The 24,815-nt window shown below is 44.0% G+C and overlaps 4 protein-coding genes across 4 annotated transcripts; all 4 read left to right on the top strand.

Annotated features, from left to right (window-relative positions):
- Positions 1 to 4,200: 4,200 nt before the first annotated feature.
- Positions 4,201 to 5,145, top strand: LOC311151575 (taste receptor type 2 member 9-like; the record flags this gene model as incomplete). Its single annotated transcript, XM_084202126.1, has 1 exon — positions 4,201 to 5,145. The coding sequence occupies one exon, from the start codon at positions 4,201 to 4,203 to the stop codon at positions 5,143 to 5,145; it is 945 nt and encodes a 314-aa protein (XP_084058252.1).
- Positions 5,146 to 8,768: 3,623 nt separating this feature from the next.
- On the top strand, positions 8,769 to 9,728 carry LOC311151315 (taste receptor type 2 member 2-like; the record flags this gene model as incomplete). The annotated part of the gene is made up of 1 exon (XM_084201669.1): positions 8,769 to 9,728. One exon carries the CDS (start codon positions 8,769 to 8,771, stop codon positions 9,726 to 9,728), a length of 960 nt encoding a protein of 319 aa, XP_084057795.1.
- A 10,114-nt stretch (positions 9,729 to 19,842) lies between these two features.
- Positions 19,843 to 20,796, top strand: LOC311151314 (taste receptor type 2 member 2-like; the record flags this gene model as incomplete). The annotated part of the gene is made up of 1 exon (XM_084201668.1): positions 19,843 to 20,796. One exon carries the CDS (start codon positions 19,843 to 19,845, stop codon positions 20,794 to 20,796), a length of 954 nt encoding a protein of 317 aa, XP_084057794.1.
- Positions 20,797 to 23,185: 2,389 nt separating this feature from the next.
- Positions 23,186 to 24,145, top strand: LOC311151574 (taste receptor type 2 member 7-like; the record flags this gene model as incomplete). Its single annotated transcript, XM_084202125.1, has 1 exon — positions 23,186 to 24,145. The coding sequence occupies one exon, from the start codon at positions 23,186 to 23,188 to the stop codon at positions 24,143 to 24,145; it is 960 nt and encodes a 319-aa protein (XP_084058251.1).
- Positions 24,146 to 24,815: the final 670 nt, after the last annotated feature.

The raw sequence follows: 24,815 nt of genomic DNA, 5'->3' as shown, positions 1-24,815 counted from the left end.
TTCTGTGATTCTGAAAGAGTTCTTCTTGAACATGACAAGACTTACATGTTGAATTTGCCATATTCAGAAATCATGGCCTGGGCTGCACTCAGGCCCTTTTATCTCTGAGGACCAGCAAGGACTTTATTTTCTGCCACATTCCTATACTTGTGGAGGGATAGAATGTAAGAAAAAAAGATAGTAAAGATATTTTTTATCAGTGCTGAAGGTTTTGTCACGCCTGAGGAGTTGCAGCTATACTTATCACCAAAGATTAGGAACAGGCCTGCTCTTAATAGGCCCCAGCTGCGTCTAATAAGAAGAGGTCTACAAAAGAGTGGGTTATCTGGCCAAGGAGAAAGATGGAATTTGTTGGCTGTGCTTTGAAGGAGTCAGTGCTGTGAGGAGCTGCCCCTGAGAAATCACTGAGAAGGTATGAGAGTTTTGCAATAAGATAACAACATATACACTTGATGGCACAGAAAGATATGCAAGGCAGGAACACAAACTGGCTGTAAAAGATGGAATAACAATACTGCCAGCCTGCCACAAATGTTTTGGTATTCACAGAATGCAATGGCTGCAATGAATTGGTTTCGCTCAGTTCTGGTTTACCTTTCCTTCTGCTGTGGCCCTGTGCTGGGGCATATATTATGGGCTGTATCACTGCCTGGCAGTGGCTGATAGCTCTGTGTGGACACACTGAGCCCTGTCACTCCCCAGAGGTGGTCACTGAGCCACAAAGAGAGAGGCAGGAACGGCCCCGGGGAGCTCAGGGGGTGCAGAGCCCCCTCCCCACTCCAGCCCTGCGTGTCCTCTGTGTCCCAGTGCCTGGAAGGACAGGACTGCCTGCTCTGTGGGACTGCTCTCCTGGCCTGCTCTGACCTGGAGATGAGATTGGCTTTTCCCAGTGCACTCTGGCTCAGGGAAACACCCAGCTAACAGGCTTTGCTCTCGACTGGGGAAACAGATTGAGGAGTCAGGAGTGGAGGAGACAAACTTGTTAAGAGCTGACTGCAGCCCCTATTTGACTTGCCCCTGTGCTGCTGTGGGGTAGGAGGTGGAGGAGCTAAGAATGAAGTTGAGCCTCAAATGAAAGGGGTATGGAGGCAGTGCCATCAAGTTTTCGATTTCTTCCTCAATATCCTGCTCTATTCTCTATATTTAAATAAATTAAATTAATTTTCCTGGAGTCAAATGCATTATATCCACAACAGTAACTGGTGAGTGATCTCCCTGCCATTATTTCAAACCCTGAGTGTTTCCAGCCTGTTTTTCACCCCTGCCCTTCCTATAGGAGAGAGAGAAGGAACAGCTCAGTGGAGTTCTCGCTTCTCCCTGAGGGCAACCCATCACAGGAAATGAAACATGAAGGAGTGCCAGCATATGCAACCTTAACCTGGATTGGTCACTTCTACCAGCAGCTCAAGTCCAGAGGCAGCTCTACTGGATACATCTTCCCTGTGAAAGTCCTTGAAAGGATAGGAACAACCACACATCCTTTCTTCCCCTGCTGCTCCTCATGTACTTCAACCTTTAAAATGACAATCCTGACCACTTTCACAGGAAAGCCATGGAAGATCTATTTTTTCCCTACATGCAGTGCAACATCCACCCTTCACAACCTCACATGCCACAAGACTCAGCAGGCAAAATCCAGCACCTTGCAGATGTTACCACAACCACAGAGAACCAGAGAGGAATCCATAATTCAATTTCTAACCCCTGAGAATGTGACAGCCGGCACAGAATCCCTGCCCTGTGTACTAGCCACACTAAGTTGACACAGGAGGCGAAGGGGTGCCATGCCTTTTGATGGCTTTCACTTTGGTAAAGATTGATTTCAAAAGTTGTTTTTTTTCTTTTTTCAAGTATCCATGCCATGTTCCTCATATCTGCTCTCCAAAGTTGTGCCGTTCTCCTTGATGTTTTGTACCTGCTTTTGACCCATTTCTCAAGCAAGTTTTGGCATGTTTTGGTCCTTTGCACTGCACCTTAATCGCTCCCAGATCACTTTCTTGTAGTCGCTAAAACGTTTGATTTTTATTTTTACTTTCCTTCAATTGCATTTCATTTGATCGTGTCTCCTTATCAGAGTTATTGGAAGTCCCTATTTTCTCTTTCTGGGATTTTAATGGACCAGTTTTGGAAAGCTTTTGTCCATGTCCCTGCACTTGTTGGCATCCCACGCCTTTTGATGGCTTTCACTTTGGCAAAGATTGATTTTTGATATTTATTTTTATAAGGATCCATGCCATGTCCCTCATATGTTCCTCTCAAAGTTGGGGCATCCTCCGTTACTTCCTTCACCTCCCTTTGCAACATCGGGAAATTTAGTGACTCCGAGAAAATGTCCCAGGATTATATGCAATGCACTGCAAATGACAAAAACATGCCAAAACTAAGCTCACAGATGCTACTAAACAGGGAAAATAATCTAAGAGGAAGACACAACACTAAGGAGAAGATACGAGAGAAAATGCATGGATGCTGGGGGCAAAAAAAAGAAAAAAAAATTTCATTGCTAAATTTAATTCCATTTAGGAAGGGAAATGGAATCTTGTGATTTCAATGAGGAGCAATTGGGCAGTCTTTAGTCCATGTCCCTGCACTTGATGGCATCCCATGCCTTTTGATGGCTGTCACTTTGGCAAAGGTTGATTTTTTTTTTAAAGTATCTATGCCATGTCCCTCATATCTTCCCCTCTGGGTTGTGTCTTCCACCTCGATTTTTTTCACCTGCTTTTGATCCATCTGTCAGGTTTGTTTTGGCATGTTTTGGTCCTTTGCACTGCACTTCAAGTTATCCCACGCCACTTTCTTGTAGTCACTAAAACTCCTAATTTTCATTATTATTTTCTTCCATTTAATTTCATTTGATCATTTCTCCTTTTCAGAGTGATTGGAAGTCCTTCTTTTGTATTTCTGAGATTTCAATGGATCAATTTTGTCAAGCTTTGGTCCATGTCTGTGCACTAGATGGTATCCCATGCCTTTTGATGGCTTTCACTTTGGCGAAAATTAATTTTTGGTTGGTTTTGTTTTATTTTTTTTGAGTATCCATGGCATGTCTCTCATATCTTCCCCTCAAAGTTAGGTCTTATTCCTTGATTTTTTTAACCTTCTTTTCACCCATCTCTCATGCTAATTTATGCATGTTTTGGTCCTTTGCAACTCATTTTCTCCCAGACCACTTTCTTGTAGTCACTAAAACTCCCAGTTTTCTCTTTCCTTTGGGTTTTTTTCAATTGCATTTCATTTGATCATATCTACTTTCCATAGTGTTTGGAAATATTCCATTCTGTTTAGCAAGATTCCTTTTCACTTCTTGAAGGAAATAGTATTTCCTAAGGAAATATGCAAGGCCAAATGTGACAGATCCTGGACTAACACAAAGTGCATGGGCAGTCCTTGCCCTGCAGAGCTTAACACACTTGCCTGGGAAACACCTCACAGCTTTCAGAGTCTAAATTCATTTGGAACATTTAGGGAACTGCAGTGTGGGTGAAGCTCAGCATGGGGACATACTTGAAAGCCTTCCCTTTCCTAGGCAGATGAGACTGGAACCCTAGCACAGGGACTTCTCTGGATTTTTACCCTTTCCCCCATATGCCTCAAATTAAACTTGTAAAAAGTACTAGCTTTATTTTCCTGGCTCCCATCACCTGCCCTACTATGGGGCTCTTCACTTATGCTTCAGGCAATGCCACTGGAAAAACAAACATGGCTTTCAATGCCTGCAAAGCATCAAAATAAACTCCACTTTTCCGGCATCTGAGCTGAACATTGCAGCACCCAGACTCTCAGACTGAAAAGGACACTCAGTCCCCTCACCTGCTGAGCACAGCCAGGGCTCTGCATGATCAACATAGGCAAAAAAGGGACAGAAGAACCCAGATCCTGAAGCCTGACACTGATCAAACAGGGATCAGTATCAAAATCAAAACATTCCCTACCACAGAAAAAACATCTCTGCTGTTTGTGACACCCAGCATGGCCCCCCTGAACCAACATTCAAATAGTCAAAAGAGACACTGGCCCCGGGTAAGGGGATACCCAGCACATTTACATCCCTGCACCTGCCCTGCTGCCCAGGCCAGAGACACCAAAATCCCCCCCAGCAGCAGCAGCAGCAGCTCTATAAAGCTCCTCTTGCCATCCCTGACACTCCACCAACAGCAGCCACTGACCTGCCTCAGGCTCTGCTCCCCAGCTTGCACCATGGAAGCTTGTCACCCTCCACAGCAATCCAATGTCACCTCATATGGGGCCACAGCTTTGGCCATCATCACCCTGGAGGTGTTTGCAGGCATGTGGATAAATGCTTTCATCGTTTGTGCGCTTTGCATTGCCTGGGTCAAAAAGAAAACCCTGAACTCTAATGAGAAGATCTTGCTGCTGCTGGGATGCTCCAGGTTTTTCTTTTTATGCTTTGCATGGGTATACCACTTCCTTTCAATGGTTTATCCCATTTTCCTTCAGGTTCAAACCATATATCAACTTGTTTCATCTTTTGCAACCTTTTTTAATTATTCCAACTTGTGGGTCTCAGCCTGTCTTTGTGGTTTCTACTGCATAAAAATTGCCAATTTCAGGAATAGGTTCTTCATCTACCTGAAAGTAAAAATTGACAGGATGGTGCCCTGGCTCTTGCTAGGGTCAGAGATTTTAGCCTTGGCTGTTAGCATCATTGCCTATGACCTCACTGAAACTCTCCAGAGGAACATCACTTCCACCAGCATTTTTCAGGAAGTAATTATGAAAATGGATAAACATTTTATCTCATCTTATTTGCTTGCTGGCCTTGAATTTGCGGCCTCATTCATCATAGTCGTCTTTGCTGCTGTTTCCCTTCTCTTTTCTCTCTGGAGACATAAGCGCACAATGCAGACAAACTCCATGAAGGACCTCAGCATGGATGCCCACATCAGAGCCATGAAATCTGTCCTCTCCTTCTTAGTGATGTACAGCATCAACTTTCTATGTTTGATCTTGACAATCATTTATATAATGAAGAAAGAAAATACCATGAAGCTCCTTATATACATATATTTGTATGCTTTCCCAGGTGTTCATTCCCTTATTCTCATTTTCAGCAATCCCAAGCTGGAACAAGCAATGCTGAAGATTCTCTCCTATATGAAGTGTGAGTTTTTCATGAAGTAGGAACTGTGATAGAAGATGCAGCACATGCAAAATGTTGATCTTTTACTGCTGAAAACAAGTGATTTAATTTCTGATGCATCTCTCCAGGCAGTGTAGATGATACTGATGTTCAGTCTACAACAACCAAGTTAAGAAAACATCATTTGTATCTTTTGAGATAAATTAATACGGGCTAAAGACATTATTACTGTATTTAGATTTAGCCAAATCTTTGAGATATATATTTTTTAACAAAGTCATTGAGCCCTCATGGGAGGAACGATGTCTAAGCCCCTGTGTGTTGAAGGGATTAAAGTGGGCATGAGAGTCTGCTGGTGGGGGGATGGATCATCAGGCTGAGCCCCTTTACCTGTGCCTGAGCCCAGTGGAAGAGGGAGTGATGCTAATTAAGTGTTCAGCCCAAGACTCACAGCCTTTGCAATCAGACCCCTGGGTATCCCTCATCTCCAGAGCAGCTGGCTGCCCACCACCATTTACCCTGGCAGCAAGAAGGTATTTTGACTGCAGCCTCACCTGCATTTCTCCCAAAAGTATCGATTTGGCATTTCAAATCCTCCCTGGCAGAGGATGAGAATATGACCCCACTGTGCAGACAGGACAACAGCATTGCTTTGCTCTCCTCCCCAAAGCAGGGAACACCTGTTAGTAAAGATTTGCTCTTCCAACCATGTCAGATTGTACCCTGGTGAAATTCTGTTCATTGGCCTACCTGGTGGTTAAGTTCAGCTTAATGAATTACTCATTGCTCTTCCTTATTTTCTTCTTTTTTCCTAAATATTTCTAGAGCTAAAACTATGAATGTACTTATTAAAAGCAATTTCAAAGTTGTATTTCTACAATAAAATGGCCAAGTTGTGACTAGGCTTCCATGTTGAATTTGCCATAATCAGAAATTAAACTGAGCTCAACGCCGGTCCTTTCATCTCTGAGGACCAGCAAGGTCTTTATTTTCTGCCACATTTCTATACTCTTGATGGAACAGAAAGATATGCAAGGCAGGAACACAAACTGGCTGTAAAAGATGGAATAACAATACTGCCAGCCTGCCACAAATGTTTTGGTATTCACAGAATGCAATGGCTGCAATGAAGTGGTTTCTCTCAATTCTGGTTTACCTTTCCTTCTGCTGTGGCCCTGTGCTGGGGCATATATTATGGGCTGTATCACTGCCTGGCAGTGGCTGATAGCTCTGTGTGGACACACTGAGCCCTGTCACTCCCCAGAGGTGGTCACTGAGCCACAAAGAGAGAGGCAGGAACGGCCCCGGGGAGCTCAGGGGGTGCAGAGCCCCCTCCCCACTCCAGCCCTGCGTGTCCTCTGTGTCCCAGTGCCTGCAGGGACAGGGTTGCCTGCTCTGTGGGACTGCTCTCCTGGCCTGCTCTGACCTGGAGATGAGATTGGCTTTTCCCAGTGCACTCTGGCTCAGGGAAACACCCAGCTAACAGGCTTTGCTCTCGATTGGGGAAAACAGCTTGAGGAGTCAGGAGTGGAGGAGACAAACTTGTTAAGAGCTGACTGCAGCCCCTATTTGACTTGCCCCTGTGCTGCTGAGGGGGAGGAGGTGGAGGAGCTGGGAATGAAGGAGTGAAGTTGAGCCTCAGATGAAAGAGGCATGGAGGCAATGCCATCAAGTTTTTGATGTCTTTCCCATTACCCTGCCCTTTTTTTTATATTAAAATAAATTAAATTCATTTTCCTGGAGTCAAATACATTTTTTCCACAACAGTAACTGGTGAGTGATCTCCTTGTCATTATTTCAAACCCTGAGTATTTCCAGCCTGTTTTCACCCGTGTCCTTCCTGTGGCTGAGAGAGAAAGAGCAGCTTCATGGAGTTCTGGCTTCTCCCTGAGGGCAACCCATCAAAGTAGTGAAACAGTATACATACATATTTCAGCATATACAAATTCAACCTGAATTAGCCACTTCTATCTGCAGCTCAAGTCCAGAGGCAGATTGTAAGCAGTTCTGCTGGATATATCTTCCCTGTGAAAGGCCTTGAAAGGACAGCAACAGACACACATCCCCTCTTTCTCTGCTGCTGCTCATGAACTTTATCCTTTTACCTGAAAATCCTGACCACTTTAACAGGAAAGCCCTGGAAGGTCCATCTCATTCCCTACATGCAGTGCAACATCCAACCCTCCCAATCTCACGTGCCACAAGACTCAGCAGGCAAATCCAAGCACCTTATAGATGTTACCATACAAAACACCACAGCCCCAGTGAAACACGCTGCAGATCCTTACACCAGTTCCTCTGAAACCCCTGAGAATGTGACAGCCAGCACAGAATCCCTGTCCTGTGCACCAGCCCCACTCAGCTGGCACTGGAGGGGACAGGGTGTCCACCAGCACAGCCACCCAGCACAGCCCATGGGGACAGACGCAGGATGAGCCCAGCCTGGAGAAGCTGACACATGAGAGATGTCAGAAGTCAATGGCAATGGCTGCCCAGTGCTGGCACGGTATGGAAAACTTCTCTGGGTCACATTCCAAGTCTTTATGGTAGCAAATCAATGCAATGAGGAGCATGTGATATGAATATTCATATCACCTCCTGCTGGCTCTTATATCCCACAGAAGGCATGCCAACCATCCTTTGGAAGAGAGAAAATGCTGGTGGTTCATTTCCTGTAGCCATAGAGCTCTTGTTTGGGGTTTCATTTTTCCTGTTTCCACCACAGCATCAGATGAGATCTCCTTGTTACTGTGGTCCTGATGTGCAAGGCCAAATGTGACAGGTCCTGGACTAACACAAAGTGCATGGGCAGTCCTTGCCCTACAGAGCTTAACACAACTTGCCTGGGAAAAACCTCACAGCTTTCAGAGTCTAAATTCATTTGGAACATTTAGGGCACTGCAGTGTGGGAGAAACTCAGCATGGGGACATAGCTGAAAGCCTTCCCTTTCCCAAGCAGATGAGACTGGAACCCTGGCACAGGGACTGGTCCTGATTTTTACCTGTTTCCCCCATATGGTCCAAACTAAACTTGTAAAAAGTACCAGCATTACTTTCTGTGTCTCCCATTACCTGCCCTACTATGTGGCTCTTCACTTATACTTAAGGCAATGCCATTGGAAAAACAAACATGGCTTTCAATGCCTGTGAAGCATCAAAATAAACTCCACTTCTCCGGCATCTGAGCTGAACATTGCAGCACCCAGACTCTCAGACTGAAAAGGACACTCAGTCCCCTGACCTGCTGAGCACAGCCAGGGCTCTGCATGATCATCATAGGCAAAAAAGGGACAGAAGAACCCAGATCCTGAAGCCTGACACTGATCAAACAGGGATCAGTATCAAAATCAAAACACTCCCAACCGCAGAAAAAACATCTCTGCTGTTTGTGACACCCAGCACAGCCCCCCGGAACCAACATTCAAATAGTGAAAGAGTGACACTGGCCCCGGGTAAGGGGATACCCAGCACATTTACATCCCTGCACCTGCCCTGCTGCCCAGGCCAGAGACACCAAAATCCCCCCCAGCAGCAGCGGCAGCAGCAGCTCTATAAATCTCCTCTTGCCATCCCTGACTCTCCACCAACAGCAGCCACTGACCTGCCTCAGGCTCTGCTGCCACAGCCCCCTTGGCCAGCACAGCTCTGCTCCCCAGCTCACACCATGGAAGCTTCTCTCCCTCCACAGCAATTCAATGTCACTTCATATGGGGCCATGTCCTTGGCCATCATCACCCTGGAGGTGTTTGCAGGCACGTGGATAAACGCTTTCATTGTTTGTGTGCTTTGCATTGCCTGGGTCAAAAAGAAAACCCTGAACTCTAATGGGAAGATCTTGCTGCTGCTGGGATGCTCCAGGTTTTTCTTTTTGTGCTTCTCATGGATATATTTCTTTGTCTCAGAGAATTTTCCCTATCTGGTTCTGGTTTATCCCATATTTCGACTACTTCAAGGCTCTTATTGTTTTTTTAATTCTTGCAACTTGTGGGTGTCTGTCTGCCTTTGCTGTTTTTATTGTATAAAAATTGCCAATTTCAGGAAGAGGTTCTTCATTGACATGAAAGTAAAAATTGACAGAATGGTGCCATGGCTTCTGCTGGCATCAGTGATTTTCTCCCTAATTTTTGGAATTATTGCCTATGACAGAATTGATAAAGCTGTCTGTAAAAACCTCAATTTCACCTGCCAAGAAAGACTTTGGAAAGCAACTATCATAATAGAGGATCATTTTTTCCCTCTTTATTTTCTCACTGGTTTTTTGTATACCACTTCATTCATGGTAGTCATGTTTGCTGCAGTTTTCCTTCTCTTTTCTCTCTGGAGACACAAGCGCAAGATGCAGACAAACTCCAGGAACAGCCTCAGCATGGATGCCCATATCAGAGCCATGAAATCTATTCTCTCCTTCTTCATAATGTACAGCATCAACTTTATGTTTTTGATCTTGACTCTAATTTATTCAATGGAATACCAAAATCACTATATTGTAATATTTCTTTGTTACTTAATTCAACATGCTTATCCAGGTGTTCATTCCCTTATTCTCATTTTCAGCAATCCCAAGCTGGAAAAGACACTGCTTAGGAGTCTCTCCTGTGTGAAGTGCAAGCTTTTCGTAAACTAGAAACTGTAACAAATGCTGGAGCTCATGCAAAATATCTTTAGAGAAAACAAGTTCAATTAATTTTCATTGCAATTCCCCAGGCAGTATACATTGTAGAGACGTTCAGCCTAAACGTTAAGAATATGCATTTCAAAGTCTTTAAGCTAATATTAGTAGGAGGTAAATTAGTTTTCATTTGCATTTAATTAAAACTGATCTTGGAATTAAATTATTGTCAGTAGGAAAGTCATTTAGACCTTGTACAGTCGCTAGATGCAAAAGGACATGCTGCAAACCTGCCTCAAACATTTTGATTTTCCCTGATTGAATTGACTCAATGAAACAACAGCTTTATCTCAATTTTGGTTTGCCTTTCCTTCTGCTGTGGCCCTGTGCTGAGGCATATATTATGGGCAGTATCACTGCCTGGCAGTGGCTGATAGCTCTGTGTGGACACACTGAGCCCTGTCACTCCCCAGAGGTGGTCACTGAGCCACAAAGAGAGAGGCAGGAACGGCCCCGGGGAGCTCAGGGGGTGCAGAGCCCCCTCCCCATTCCAGCCCTGCGTGTCCTCTGTGTCCCAGTGCCTGCAGGGACAGGATTGCCTGCTCTGTGGCACTGCTCTCCTGGCCTGCTCTGACCTGGAGATGAGATTGGCTTTTCCCAGTGCACTCTGGCTCAGTTACAGCCCCAGGAAGGTGGGTTTTGTGCAAGGTGCAGTGTGGAACGAAGCCACAGCTTCATCTCGCAGTGACCCACAGGCAGACGTACGGGGTGCCGGGGCCAGGAGCTGCACCTGGGGGCCTGTGGGGTCTCAGACAACGGGGTCAAGGCTGTCCCATGCTGGGAAAAGCCAATTCCAGGCACTCCAATGGTCCCAACAATGGACACTGCTCATCTCGTCAGCGACCGTTTTGGCTCCTCTGAGAAAAGAGAAGTCTTGAAGGACAGCAGGCCATGGGAGGGAGCCAGGCTGGAGTAGGAGAAGAGTGAGGGAGACAACTTTCTTTGAACTGACTACAAGCCCCATTCCCCATCATCCTGTGCTCCTGGGGAGAGGCAGTGGTAGAGAAACTCTGAACGAGTTCAAATGAGCCTGAGATTATTGGGAGGGAAATGACAAAATATTCTAGATTTGTGCATGTTCTACATCATCCTACTGTGTTTTCAATAGGCAATAAATTGAACTGATTTTCCGTGTGTCAAGTCTGTTTTGTCTGTGAGAATAATTGGTGAGTGATTCCCCTGTCTTTATCCTGACTCATGAGAAGTTCCATCTTATTTGCCACCCCTGTCCTATTCCAGAGTGAGAGTCAAGGAGTGACTGAGTGGGGCTCTGAGAGCTGCCCAAGGACAGCTCACCATGACAGGGCCTGCAATTGTGAAATAGTTCCAGTCTGGAGGAACGCATTCAGTGCAGACAGCTCAGGGAGCAGCTGCAATGGGAGGGAGCTGCAGGTTGTGGGGAAGTGCTGGGAGTCCCAAGCATGGTGCCAAGCCTTGCACAGCAAAGGGCACAGGGACCTGTGGCACCGGCCAGCTGACTGGACACTTAAGACACTCTAGTCATCCTGTGCATAGACAGAAAGGACACAAAATCCCAGGGATCCAGTTGATTGGGTTACCTCCTCAGAGGCACCCAGCTTGAGCTGCTTCTGTGTTACTGCACCATGATTAAAGTGCTTTCAAGATCCAGAAGCCTGAGATTCTACCATGAGAAACCCAGTGCCAAGCTGGGGAGGAAACCTGGTCTGGCTCTGAGTGTGGTGTGTGGAGGCAGTGGAGTGGGGCAGCTGCCCACAGTGAAGGGGCTTTGGTCCCTGCAGTGACAGCCTCAGATGCTGGGGCGTGACTGTCAGAGGCCTCCTGGCTGGTGCGACAGGAAAGTTTCCTTTGCACCAGCATGAACAGAGCAGAACCTCAACTGGTCATTTATTTTACCAGCACATGCTCAAAGGGTCATTTTACCTCATGCCCAGTGCCAGGTGTGCATTTTTCATCTCACCTTCAAAAAGCTTCCTTCCTGCTTCTGGACTGAGAGATACAACCATTTCAGGCAGAGCATCCTCTCAACCACTGCAGTATCATTTTTTCCAAAGACCACACATTCTAGCAGGCTGCCTCACCAAACTACCAAACTCTCCTTAAACTGCAACTGCTCAGAAACAAGCAAACAAATAATTAATGCCACTTTATAACATGCCCATCCACCTTCTGGAGCTAGGAAGCATTTGGAGTTGAATTAATATTTCCATAACAAGTCCAAGACACCTGCCCATGAGAAGATTTCATTTTGTTTTCCAGGACTGTATCCTGAAACAAATTGTGGCCTTCTGCACATTGAAGTCCAGTTATGGATGGAATAGTTTTTCTCAGAAGAAACTGGGCAACTAATAGCCTTTCCAGTTAGCTAACCAAGCTAATCCTCTTGGATTTGCTGTAATAAGGAAGTATTCTGGAGAGGGAAGATGTTCAACCTAAACGAAGCTCAGGTGGACGCAATGCAGTCTGTGTGTGATGTCTCTCAGATCCTAATAGAGCTGTGTGTCCCTCCACATGCATAAAATCAGCAGTCTGATAAATTTTGAGATGCACAAGAACATAAAAAAAAATCCACATAAGCGGGTAGACACAATGTCCAGTAGAATCCTTCCCATTTTTGAGTGGTGCCAGAAGGCATGGATTTGAACAGAAAGCAGACTCCTTTCTTTTGAGCACTGGATCCATATTTTCTTGATCTGAAAACCCAGCATTCAAGATTCTGATTTATATACACCTTTACTTTTCTTAAGGTACCATATTCCTCATACTGAGCTGATTCCAAGCCACATGCACAGTGTGACCCTGCTATTGTAATATTTTATCCTAGTTCTGACCAGGACAGGGGTAATTTCTGCCAGGTTAATTTTTTTGTTATTTTTTTTATCATCTCCAGGTAGATGATACAGATGTTCAGGAGAGGGTTCAGTTCAAATGATACAGTAGTCAGGAAAGGGAAGGGCCAGCACTCAAGGGTTATTCTATGCCACCTCGTTGACAGGGGGCAAGGGAAAGGCTTTTTCTGATAGAGGGATCAGTCTCAAAATCACAACACTCTCCACTGCAGAAAAAACATCTCTGCTGTTTGTGACACCCAGCACAGCCCCTCTGAACCAACATTCAAATAGTCAAGAGTGACACTGGCCCCGGGTAAGGGGATACCCAGCACATTTACATCCCTGCACCTGCCCTGCTGCCCAGGCCAGAGACACCAAAATCCCCCCCAGCAGCAGCAGCAGCAGCTCTATAAAGCTCCTCTTGCCATCCCTGACTCTCCACCAACAGCAGCCACTGACCTGCCTCAGGCTCTGCTGCCACAGCCCCCTTGGCCAGCACAGCTCTGCTCCCCAGCTCACACCATGAAAGCTTTTCCCTCTCCACAGCAATCCAATGTTACTTCATACAGGGCCACAACTGTGACCATCATCACTATCTTGGTTTGAAAAGACAGGTATCTTCTAAGGAAGGCAGGAGCCTCCCTTGTAATAGAAAATATAAACCCCCTCCCTCCGACTAATGTAATTTTGAAATTAAGGGGCTCTCAGGAAAAGATAAGGGAACAGGAATAACAGTTACTTACTAGGAAAATTAAAAATATAAATAGAATGGTACAAAAAAGCCCTAATTACAGAGTCAGAACAGACCTGACACCTTGTGGGTCAGGGTGTTGGTAGCAGCCTGATTGAATGGTGGCTGTAGTCCTGCAGTGCCAGGTGTGGTTCTGTTGTTGCAGTGAGCCTCTAGAAGGGTGGAGTTTTCCTCTGAAGGTTCAGTGGTAATGTAGATGGGCCTGGGCTTCCTCTGGGAATACAGTGGGAAAAGGCTGCCTCTGGTGTTCCAAATGTCAGATTATATCCAGGTAGGAATGCTTGGCTCCTTCCCCTAGGTGGAGCATCTCACAATGGGATGATGTGATTTTATCAGTAATGCAGTGACACTCAATGGCCCATTAACAGAAGACATCTCCTCTGAGGGAAGATTAGTCTTGGAAGAGATAAAGAAAACTGTCCCACCTGATTTTAACAGGTGGCCCAAATAACAGAAGAAAACTGCCCCACCTCTAACAGATGGCAATAGAATACACACCCCCAGCTACATCTCCTAACCTAAGACAATCACCCTGGTGGCATTTCCTGGCATGTGGATAAATGCTTTCCTTGTTTCTGTGCTTTGCATTACCTGGGTCAAAAAGAAAACCCTGAACTCTAATGAGAAGATCTTGCTGCTACCGGGATGCTGCAGGTTTTGGTATTTATGCATCTCATGGGTATATTCTTTCCTTTTAATAATACACCCCTATCACTTTTGTGTTCCTCTCCTACTTGAATCTCTTGCAGGTTTTCAAAGTGTCTTTGATTGTTCAAACATATAGTTTTGAGCCTGTCTTTACACACTTTTTATTGTATAAAAATTGACAATTTCAGGAACAGCTTCTTCATCTACCTGGAAGTAAAAATTGATAAGATTGTGCCATGGCTCATGTTGAATCTGTTCTTTTGGCCTTTTTTTTGCAGCATTTCTGTCTATGGCATCTCTAATGCAACACAGCATAACAATCACAATGGCAGCAGTCAAGGATATTATCTGAAACACATTATCAGAGTGGATGAACATTTACTGCCTATTTTTTTGTCATAGGATTTATGTTTTCCCCTTCATTAACAGCAGTTGTCTTTTCTGTTGTTTTCCTTCTCTTTTCTCTCTGGAGACACAAATGCAAGATGCAGGCAAACTGCACGAAGATCCCCAGCATGGATGCCCACATCAAAGCCATGAAATCTATTCTCTCCTTCTTAACAATGCACAGCATTAACTTTATATTTTTTATTTTGACACTGATTTATGCAAGGAAGAAAGAAAATCATGTGGCTTTTCTTATTTTTACATTTCTATAGCTTTCCCAGGTGTTCATTCCCTTATTCTGATTTTCAGCAATTCTAAACTGGAAAAGACAATAGTGATTCTATCCTGTGTCAAGTGCAAGAATTGCATGAGGTAGGAACTGTAATAAAAGCTGGAGCCCACAAAAAATCTTGGTAATTCACTATAACACACAAGTCAATTTATCTCTAATGGAAATCTCCAGGTAGATGATACAGATTTTCTCTCTTTACTGCTGAAGTTAAGAATAAATATTTCAAATTCTTTGAACCAAATGAATACAAAATAGATTATAAGTATCAGTTCATTTAGTTAATACATTTTGGTAATTCTTTGAGTTCAATTCTTGTCAATAACAAATTCATTTGGATCCGATACATGGGCCAGATGCAAAGAGGCAATAAGAGTCCTGCAAAGCTTCCTGAAGCGCTTTGGCATTTGCTGATTGAAAAATGACTGTACTCAGCATCAGGTTTATTTGTGTTTAGGTTTATATTTCTTTCTGCCGCGTCTCTGTTTTTTGCAATATTATCACTTGTCGCACTGGTGCAACTTGAAAGACTGCAGCCTATGGCGACCCCATGTCAGCGCTGCCTGATCCTGAAGGACTGCAGACCACGGATGGGATTAACCATGGAAGAAAGTGAGGAGGGAGGAATGGAAATTTTTTTATGGACTGACTGCAACCCTCATTCCCCATTTTCCCACGCCACTGTGGCAGAGGAGGTGGACAAGCCAGGAATGAAAGAGTGAATTTTGATTTGTCAAGATGAAGAGGGGAAGGCAAAGGGTTCTAGTTTTGTGTTTGTTGCTCATTATGCTACTCTATTATCAATAGCCAATAAACTATATTCATTTTTCTCAACTCAAGTCTGTTTTCTCTATGACAGTAACATCTCCTATTCTCCCCCTGGCCTGTTGCAGAAGAATAAAGGTGGGGAGCATAGCACCCACCCAAGCTCAACAAACCCCAGCACATTCTCTGAACATGAAATAATTCCAGCGTGAACAGAGTAGAATCTGCTTTGTTCATTTCTGTCACTAGCTTGGGCACAGAGGGACATCTTATCTTGTGCCAGTGGTGCATTTTCAACCCATTCTTGGCAGGGTTTGTTTGGCCTCCTGCTCAGCCAGAAGGAAAGTATCTGCCAGGGGTGGAGACCAAATATCTGAGGCCAAGGTCTTCTGGACACAGCATTCCCCTAAGCAGAGACATAAAAGGCACTGGGGGCACTGCTAAAAACAAGGCAGTGCTCCAACACTCTTGGAAGTCACAGAGACATGAAAGAACTGATGAGCACCTGTTCCCTTCTCCTGGGCCAGGAACAGGAGTTACAGCCTGTTCAACCCATGTGTCCAGAGAAAGCCCAACATCAACATCTCCCCTTCAGCCAGAAGAAGCAACTACAGCCCCATTACAAAATGAGTGTTTGAGATCACTTCAAAAATCACTGGCAGGGGTATCAGTAAAAACCAGACTGAATAATAACCAAGAGCATGATGAAGCTTGTTGCCAAGGTTCACTCTACTACTTACTAGATAGTTAAGGCACACCAAGGGTAAAAAAACAGGAAAAAAAAAATCCCATCAATCAAAACAGAAATGAACCAAGGACTATTTCTGTGTGTTTGTGTGTGTGTATGTGAGTGTTTAGGTGTGTGCAACAAAATGACAGAAAGGGAAAGGGTTAAAAGAAATAGGCCTCAAAGTTTAACAACACTTAAAAGTACTAAACTTTCTTTTTAAATGTAACAATTTAGCAAAGGAATAACACTTAGCAGCATTTAACTTAGCTTTTAGCTTATATTAAACGTATTTACAGGCCTGATTTACATAAATATCTAAGATAATGAAACATCTGAGAGAGCAGCATTTCTCCCATATTTGTCAAAGCACATTCACATGTGTAAGACAGAAAGAGTCAGTGCAAGGTACCTGTGAAAAATTCCCCTCAAAGGCAGTGAAATATTTGCTTTGGATGTCTTCACATCTCATCACCAGGCCAAGGGCTGAGCATCGAGGAGTGGAGGATTGGCCCAGGATCAGTTGTTGTTCAGGGATTCTCAAAGTACAGCAAACCTGGGAGTTCCCAGCTATGTGAGGCCCCACAGGTCACGGCACACTAGGAGTGCTCACAGGGTCTCATTTTGGACCCTCATTTTTGTTCATCGGGCTGCAAGAAAGTGGGCTTTAGTCATAACAATGTTTCATCCTGGCTGCACTTCAGTTTGACACTCTGAAAGTGTGAGAACCAGGATGTTATGCCATTCAGGCAAAAAAAGTTATTTCTTAGGCTGTTAAAAAAAAAAAAAGCCCAGGATCTCATTAGGCAGCAGCAGTTCCTGGGAGCAGGCAGTAGTTCTGATAAGCTCAAGAGGAACTGGGCCCAGGTGCCACTCATCAAGGCCGAGGCCTAACGAGCATTTTTCAGATCAGAGCCTGAAAAGGGGAGGGGGAAGCACCACCTCAACCCCACTACCAAAAAAAAGAGAGGCCCCACCAGAGACTACCAAAGACACACAAGATACTACTGCTTCCCCCTTTTAGTTCCATTTTTATTTTGAGCAGAGGTTGTGCAGTTCTCCAGAAAACATGGCAGGCTTCTCTCAAACCCTTCCTTTTGGAGTTCCCAGTCTTCATCTCTCTGGCCTGAGAGGGATTCCTCTTAGTGGACTTTCCTGTAACAGTTCCTGCTCTCCACCTGTACAGCACAGTCCAGCACAGACACAGCTGCACTCACAGGTGCCCATCTGCAGGGTCAGGGGTTGCATCTCGGTCTGGTCAAGACCCTGATGCCACCAACACTTGAGAAACACCACAGTGTGTCCAGCGTGGTGCAACCCCAACCTCCCCTCACAGGGAGCCCCTGGGCTCCAGCACTGCCTGGATCCAGACATGGATATTCCAAGTGTAAATCTTGCCCATGAGAAGACAAACTCTTTCCTCCTCCTGCAGGGCTCTGATGTTTTAGGCACTCAGAGTTTATGGAGCTCTCTCCACAAGACTGACCATTAAATAGCAAGAAAAAAAATCATTTTTCTTTAATGATGTCATCTTATTGCAAAGCTCCCATACCTTCTCAGTGATTGCTCGTGAGCAGCTCCTCACAGCACAGCCACTAAACCCCACCTCTCTTTGCAGCTCGCTAACCCACTCTTTTGTAGCACTCTTATTGGACACAGCTGTGGCCTATTAAGGGCAGTCTTGTTCCTAATCTTTGGTGATTAGTCCAGCTGTAACTCCTCAGGTGTGAGACTATCTTCCACACTATTTTCTTGCATTCTATTCCTCCACACTTTAATACAGCAGCTTTGTCCCATCAGTGTAGTGCTGTCCTAGCTGAGAGCATGGAGCAAAGTCAGAGGTTTGACACAGATGCACTGCTGCACCATGTCAGGTTTATATACTTTTTTTTTTGTGAATTTAAAATAGTGCCAAAATTAGGTGAAAACAAGAAGGGAGGATGCTCTAAATTATGTTACTTGTAAAATATCTGCATTTCCTCCCTGCTTGTACTGAGCTGGAACCCTTAAGAAGAGATAAGGCAGAAAGGGTGCAGGAGATCAGCATGCAGGTTCTTGAGATTAGGATTTCCTGACTTCATTATCCCAATGGAGATCTCAGCCAGATTCACTGATATCAGCTTAATCTGTCACTCCTCAGCATCTGGGTTATCACCAGGCCACACTGAGAATATCTGCTGGGGCAGAGCTACACTGCTTGGCCAGCAGTAACAGAGCAGTAACACAGCCATAACTCAGTTGAAAATGGTACATAAGCAGCCTGGAGATCTGGAAAAAGCAAGCTTTATCTAAGGCAAGTCATACAGGGATTCCACAATAAAAAAATCTTATTTCCGAGGGTGTCACCTGTGATAGGGGCAAGGGGAAATTTCCCCCTGTGGGAACTGTTTCTCAGAGTAGTCCTCTCCAGTTGTTAAGGACACAAACATCGTGCATTAGAGTTGACACACAACTGTAAAGGAATGGCCCAGAACTTAGGCAACCATTCACCTAACTAGTTAGCTAGCTAAGGCTAATCATCTGGGATTCCCCGTGTCATAAAGGGAGAAAGATTCTGGAGAGGAAAGCAGCTCTGCCTGAACAAGCACAGATGGTACCAATTTATTATCTGTGTGACATGACTCAGATCCCAATACAGCTGTGTACCCGACCAGATGCACAAAAACAGGAGTCTTGGGCCATTTGAGATGCACAAGGGCATCCAAAATATGCACATGGGTGGGAGATACAAACTGTTGGACAACCCTTCCCTTGCTCAAAATATACTGGAGGGAGTGGATTTGAACCAGCAGAAAACACCTGCAAGTCAAGCACTTGATCCGTATATTCATGCTTGAAAATCCAGCATTGGAGACTGATTTTATAGCATTATTTTTCTAAGCTGAAATATACCCCACAAAGAGTTGAGGCCGGGTCCTAACCATGGTATTGTGTTGCAATTTAATTTAACTAATTAAAATTTTCATTTAATATCTCTGTACTAGATCAGTCCCACCACAGACAGTTAATATTCACATTCCTGTTCTAATACAAATAACTTCCATACACCTCACAAACATATGGGAAGAAGGAAGTGGCGGAAGGAAGGAAGGAAGAATAAGGAAAGAAATTCCCTATGCTATACTAAGTTTTTCTTCTATCAGCAAAACCAGAGAGGAAACACACATCAAAGCATAAGGCAGACAACAGGAATATCAGGAAATTAAAATTTCCTCAAGGCAATGCTCTGCCCACCATCAATATCAAAAAATAAGAAAATAAAGAATAGTTTTCAATGAACACATCAAAAACTGACTTATTTATTGGAGGATACCAAGGGACAGAAGAACCCAGATCCTGAAGCCTGACACTAATCAAACAGGGATCAGTCTCAAAATCAAAACACTCTCCAGCGCATAAAAGACATCTCCGCTGTTTGTGACACCCAGCACGGCCCCCCTGAACCAACATTCAAATAGTCAAAAGAGACACTGGCCCCGGGTAAGGGGATACCCAGCACATTTACATCCCTGCACCTGCCCTGCTGCCCAGGCCAGAGACACCAAAATCCCCCCCAGCAGCAGCAGCAGCAGCAGCTCTATAAAGCTCCTCTTGCCATCCCTGACTCTCCACCAACAGCAGCCACTGACCTGCCTCAGGCTCTGCTGCCACAGCCCCCTTGGCCAGCACAGCTCTGCTCCCCAGCTCACACCATGGAAGCTTCTCTCCCTCCACAGCAATTCAATGTCACTTCATATGGGGCCATGGCTTTGGCCATCATCACCCTGGAGGCATTTCCTGGCATGGGGATAAATGCTTTCCTCGTTTGTGTGCTTTGCTTTGCCTGGGTCAAAAAGAAAACCCTGAACTCTAATGAGAAGATCTTGCTGCTGCTGGGATGCTCCAGGTTTTTCTTTTTGTGTTTCTCATGGGTATATTACTCCCTTTCAATAACTTATCCCAATTACCTTTATGTTCAACCCACATTTCAACTAATTGTATTTTTTCAAAGCTTTTTTACTTTTTCCAACTTGTGGGTCTCAGCCTCTCTTTGTGTTTTTTATTGTATAAAAATTGCCAATTTCAGGAATAGGTTCTTCATCTACCTGAAACTAAAAACAGACAGGATTGTGCCCTGGCTTTTGTTGGCATCATTGCTTTCAGCCTTGGCTGTCGGCATCATCGCCTATGACTTTGCTGTTACACAGCTCAATATCAACCGCAATTCCACCAGGCAAGGAAATTTTTTAAAAGTTAGAGGCAAAGTGGATGAAAATGTTTTCCAGATATATTTTATCTATGTCTTTGGAATTGTCACATCTTTCACAGTAGTCATCTCTTCTGCCCTTCTCCTTCTCTTTTCTCTCTGGAGACACAAATGCAAGATGCAGAAAAATTCCATGAACAGCCTCAGCATGGATGCCCACATCAAAGCCATGAAATCTATTCTCTCCTTTTTTATAATGTATAGTATTAACTTCATATTTTTGATCCTGTCACTAGGTAATTCAACAATGAAAGAAAATTATGTGGCATTTCTTAGTTTACTATTTCTGTATGCTTTTCCAGGTTTTCATTCCCTTATTCTGATTTTCAGCAATCCTAAACTAGAAAAGATACTGATAAGGATTCTATCCTGTGTTAAGTGCAAGGATTGCATGCAGTAGGAACTGTAATAAATGCTGGAGCCTGTGCAAAGTCTTTGTATTTCACTATAAGACAAAAGTCAATTTATCTCTAATGCAGCTCTCTGGGTAGTGTGGATGATACAGATGTTTTCTCTTTAGCATCAAAGTTAAGAAAAAATCTTTCAAATTCCTTCAGTCAAATGAGTATGAATTAGATTATTGCTAGTATTTCATTTTGGTAATTCTTTGAGTTCAATTCTTGTCTATAACAAAGTCCTTTAGATCTGGTACGTGGGCTGGATGCAAAGGGGCAATAAGAGTACTGCAAAGCTTCCTGAAGCGCTTTGGCATTTGCTGATTGAAAAATGACTGTACTCAGCATCAGGCTTATTTGTGTTTAGGTTTATATTTCTTTCTGCTGTGTCTATGTTTTTTTGCAATATTATCACCTGTAATGCTGGGTGTGGTGGCTGTGCCTTGAAGTACTGCAGTGTGAGGAGCACCCATATTGGAGACATCTGATCCTGAAGGACTGCAGACCATGGTTGGGGTCCACACTCTAGCAGGGAAGAGAGCATGAAGAGGAAGGAGTGGAAGAGAAAGCTTTTTATAGACTGACTGTAGCCGTGATATTTTATGAAAAATCCTTTCCTTAGGATTTTTCCTCCTGAGAAGCTGAAAGGCCTCAGGAACAAAATGTAAACAATTATTATGTGCTGCTGTGGAATGCAACAGGTGGATCTGTAATTGGTCTCATGTGGTTGTTTCTAATTAATGGCCAATCGCAGTCCAGCCATCCAGACTGTTTCGGTCAGAGACAAACCTTTGTTATTAATTCCTTTTCTATTCTTAGCTGCCTTCTGATGAAATCCTTTCTTCTATTCTTTTAGTACAGCTTTTAACATAATATATATCATAAAATAATATATCAGCCTTCTGAACATGGAGTCAACTTTCTCATCTCTTCCCTCACCCTGGGACCCCTGCGATCACTGTCACAACTGACTGCAACCCCTATTCAGTGTCACCCTGCACCATGCTGGGGAGGAGGTGGAGAAGCTGGGAATGAAAGAGTGAATTTTGAGCTGTGATGAAGAAGGGTGGAAGGGACAGCGTTCAAGTTTTGTGCTTGTTCCTCAACATCCTACTCTATATTCAAACAGCAATAAATTAAATTAATTTTTTTTGAAATTTGAGTCTGTTTTCTCCATGACAGTAACTGGCGGGTGATCTCCCTGTCCTTATCTCAACCCATGACCTTTTCCATTTTCTATTTTCCCTCTTTACCTGTTGCTGAGTAAGAGTGAAGAAGAGGCTGGGTGGAGGGTCTGGCAGGTGTCCAAAATTAACAATCCACAGCAGGTCATGTAAATATTAAATAATTCCAACATCAACAGAACAGAATCTAACTGTTCATTTCTTTCACCAGCTCTGGCTCAGAGGGACAATTTACTGCATACTCAGTTCCAGGTGTATATTTTTCATATTATCACCTTCAAAAAGATTTGTTCCTGTTCATGAAATGAGAGAAACAATCTTTTAAACCAGAGTAACTGGTTTAAATCACTACAATATTTCTTTTTCCCAAGACCACACGGTCTCCACAGGGGGTGGTAGGTACAAAGTCTTGGTGAATCTCTCCCCTTCTTCAATGACACTGGAGGGGATGGCTTTTAAGCAAAAGCAGACCCTGTCTTTTTAACACCCAATCCACACATTCCCTGCCTTGAAAACTGGTATTTGAGACTCCGATTTTTTATTATTTTGTTTTCAAGGGGCCAGATTCCCCATGCAGAGCTGAGCCCAAAATTCAGCCATGGTGTGGTCCTGCACAGTCCCAGCACAGAGAGAGTGTTTTCAGTTTCATTCAGGAAAAGAGGAGGAAACTCACATCAAAGCCTTAAGCAGAGAACAGGCACTATAAGGAAATCAAAATTTCCCTCAAGGCAAAAGTCTGCCCATCATAAATATAAAAAAAAAAAAAAAAAAAAGAAATGACATTTAAAAATGAATGCAATCAGAAATTAAATTGGACATTGTAGATGACAAAGGAATAGAAGAATGCAGATCCTGAAGCCTGACACTGATCAAACAGGGATGAGGCACAAAAATCACAACACTCTCCACTGCAGGAAAAATATCTCCGCTGTTTGTGACACCCAGCACGGCCCCCCTGAACCAACATTCAAATAGTCAAAGAGAGACACTGGCCCCGGGTAAGGGGATACCCAGCACATTTACATCCCTGCACCTGCCCTGCTGCCCAGGCCAGAGACACCAAAATCCCCCCCAGCAGCAGCAGCAGCAGCAGCTCTATAAAGCTCCTCTTGCCATCCCTGACTCTCCACCAACAGCAGCCACTGACCTGCCTCAGGCTCTGCTGCCACAGCCCCCTTGGCCAGCACAGCTCTGCTCCCCAGCTCACACCATGGAAGCTTGTTACTCTCCACAGCAATTCAATCTCACTTCATATGGAGCCATAACTGTGGCCTTCATCACCCTGGAAGCATTTCCTGGCATGTGGATAAACGCTTTCCTCGTTTGTGTGCTTTGCATTGCCTGGGTCAAAAAGAAAACCCTGAACTCTAATGAGAAGATCTTGCTGCTGCTGGGATGCTCCAGGTTTTTCTTTTTGTGCTTCTCATGGGTATATAAATTTCTTTCCTTTATTTATCCAAATTACCTTTATGTTCCCACCATGCTTCAACTAATTGTATTTTTTCAAGCCTTTTTTAATCATTGCAACTTGTGGTTTTCTGCCTCTCTTTGTGGTTTCTACTGCATAAAAGTTGCCAATTTCAGGAACAGGTCCTTCATCTACATGAAAGTAAAAATTGACAGGATGGTGCCCTGGCTTTTGTTGGGATCAGGGATTTTAGCCTTGGCTGTCGGCATCGTTGCCTATGACATCTCTGACAAACCGCACTGCAACAGCAATTCCACTGGACGAGGAAATTTCGGGTCAACAAATATCAAAATGGATAAACATTTTTTCCCTTCTTTTTTCCTTGCTGGCTTTGAATATGCTGCATCATTCATGGTAGTCATCTTTGCTGCTATTTTTCTTCTCTTTTCTCTCTGGAGACACAAGCTCACAATGCAGACAAACTCCATGAAGGACCTCAGCGTGGATGCCCACATCAGAGCCATGAAATCTATTTTCTCCTTCTTAGTGATGTACAGCATCAACTTTGTATGTTTGGTCTTAAGTATGGTTTATGTCACAAAGAAGGAAAATCATATGACATTTCTCATTGTGGTATTTCAGTACATTTTTCCGGGTCTTCACTCCCTTTTTCTGATTTTCAGCAATCCCAAATTAGTAAAGGCATTGCTAAAGATTCTTCCCTTAGAAAGAAGTGTAAAACGCAAGGTTTGCATGAGTTAGGAACTGTAATAAAATCTGGAGCCCATACAAAATGGTAATATTTCATTATAGAAAAAAAGTAGTTTAATATGTAGTGCAACTCTCCAAGCATTGTAGATGATGAAATGTTGATGAAATGTTCTCATCACTGATATTAAGAATATATCATTCAAATACTATGAACTAAATTGATGTGACTTTCATAATATATTTTCAATTATAATTTCATGTAGATAATTTCTTGAGTTTAATTATTGTCAGTAACAAAGTTATTTAGACCTGGTACAAGGGCTGGCTGTAAAAGGGCAATAAAAATACTGCAAACAGGCCACCAAATGCTCTGGCATTTTTTGATTGAAATAACTGAAATTAACTGCAGAGTTTATCTCTCTTTTATTTTACCTTTCCTTCTGCTGTGGCCATGTGCTGGGGCATATATTATGGGCTGTATCACTGTCTGGCAGTGGCTGATAGCTCTGTGTGAACACACTGAGCCCTGTCACTCCCCAGAGGTGGTCACTGAGCCACAAAGAGAGAGGCAGGAACGGCCCCGGGGAGCTCAGGGGGTGCAGAGCCCCCTCCCCACTCCAGCCCTGCGTGTCCTCTGTGTCCCAGTGCCTGCAGGGACAGGATTGCCTGCTCTGTGGGACTGCTCTCCTGGCCTGCTCTGACCTGGAGATGAGATTGGCTT

Source organism: Fringilla coelebs (assembly GCF_963513975.1).
Source record: "Fringilla coelebs genome assembly, chromosome: 3".
NCBI lineage: Eukaryota > Metazoa > Chordata > Aves > Passeriformes > Fringillidae > Fringilla > Fringilla coelebs.
This window is presented reverse-complemented; position numbering and strand designations above follow the sequence as displayed.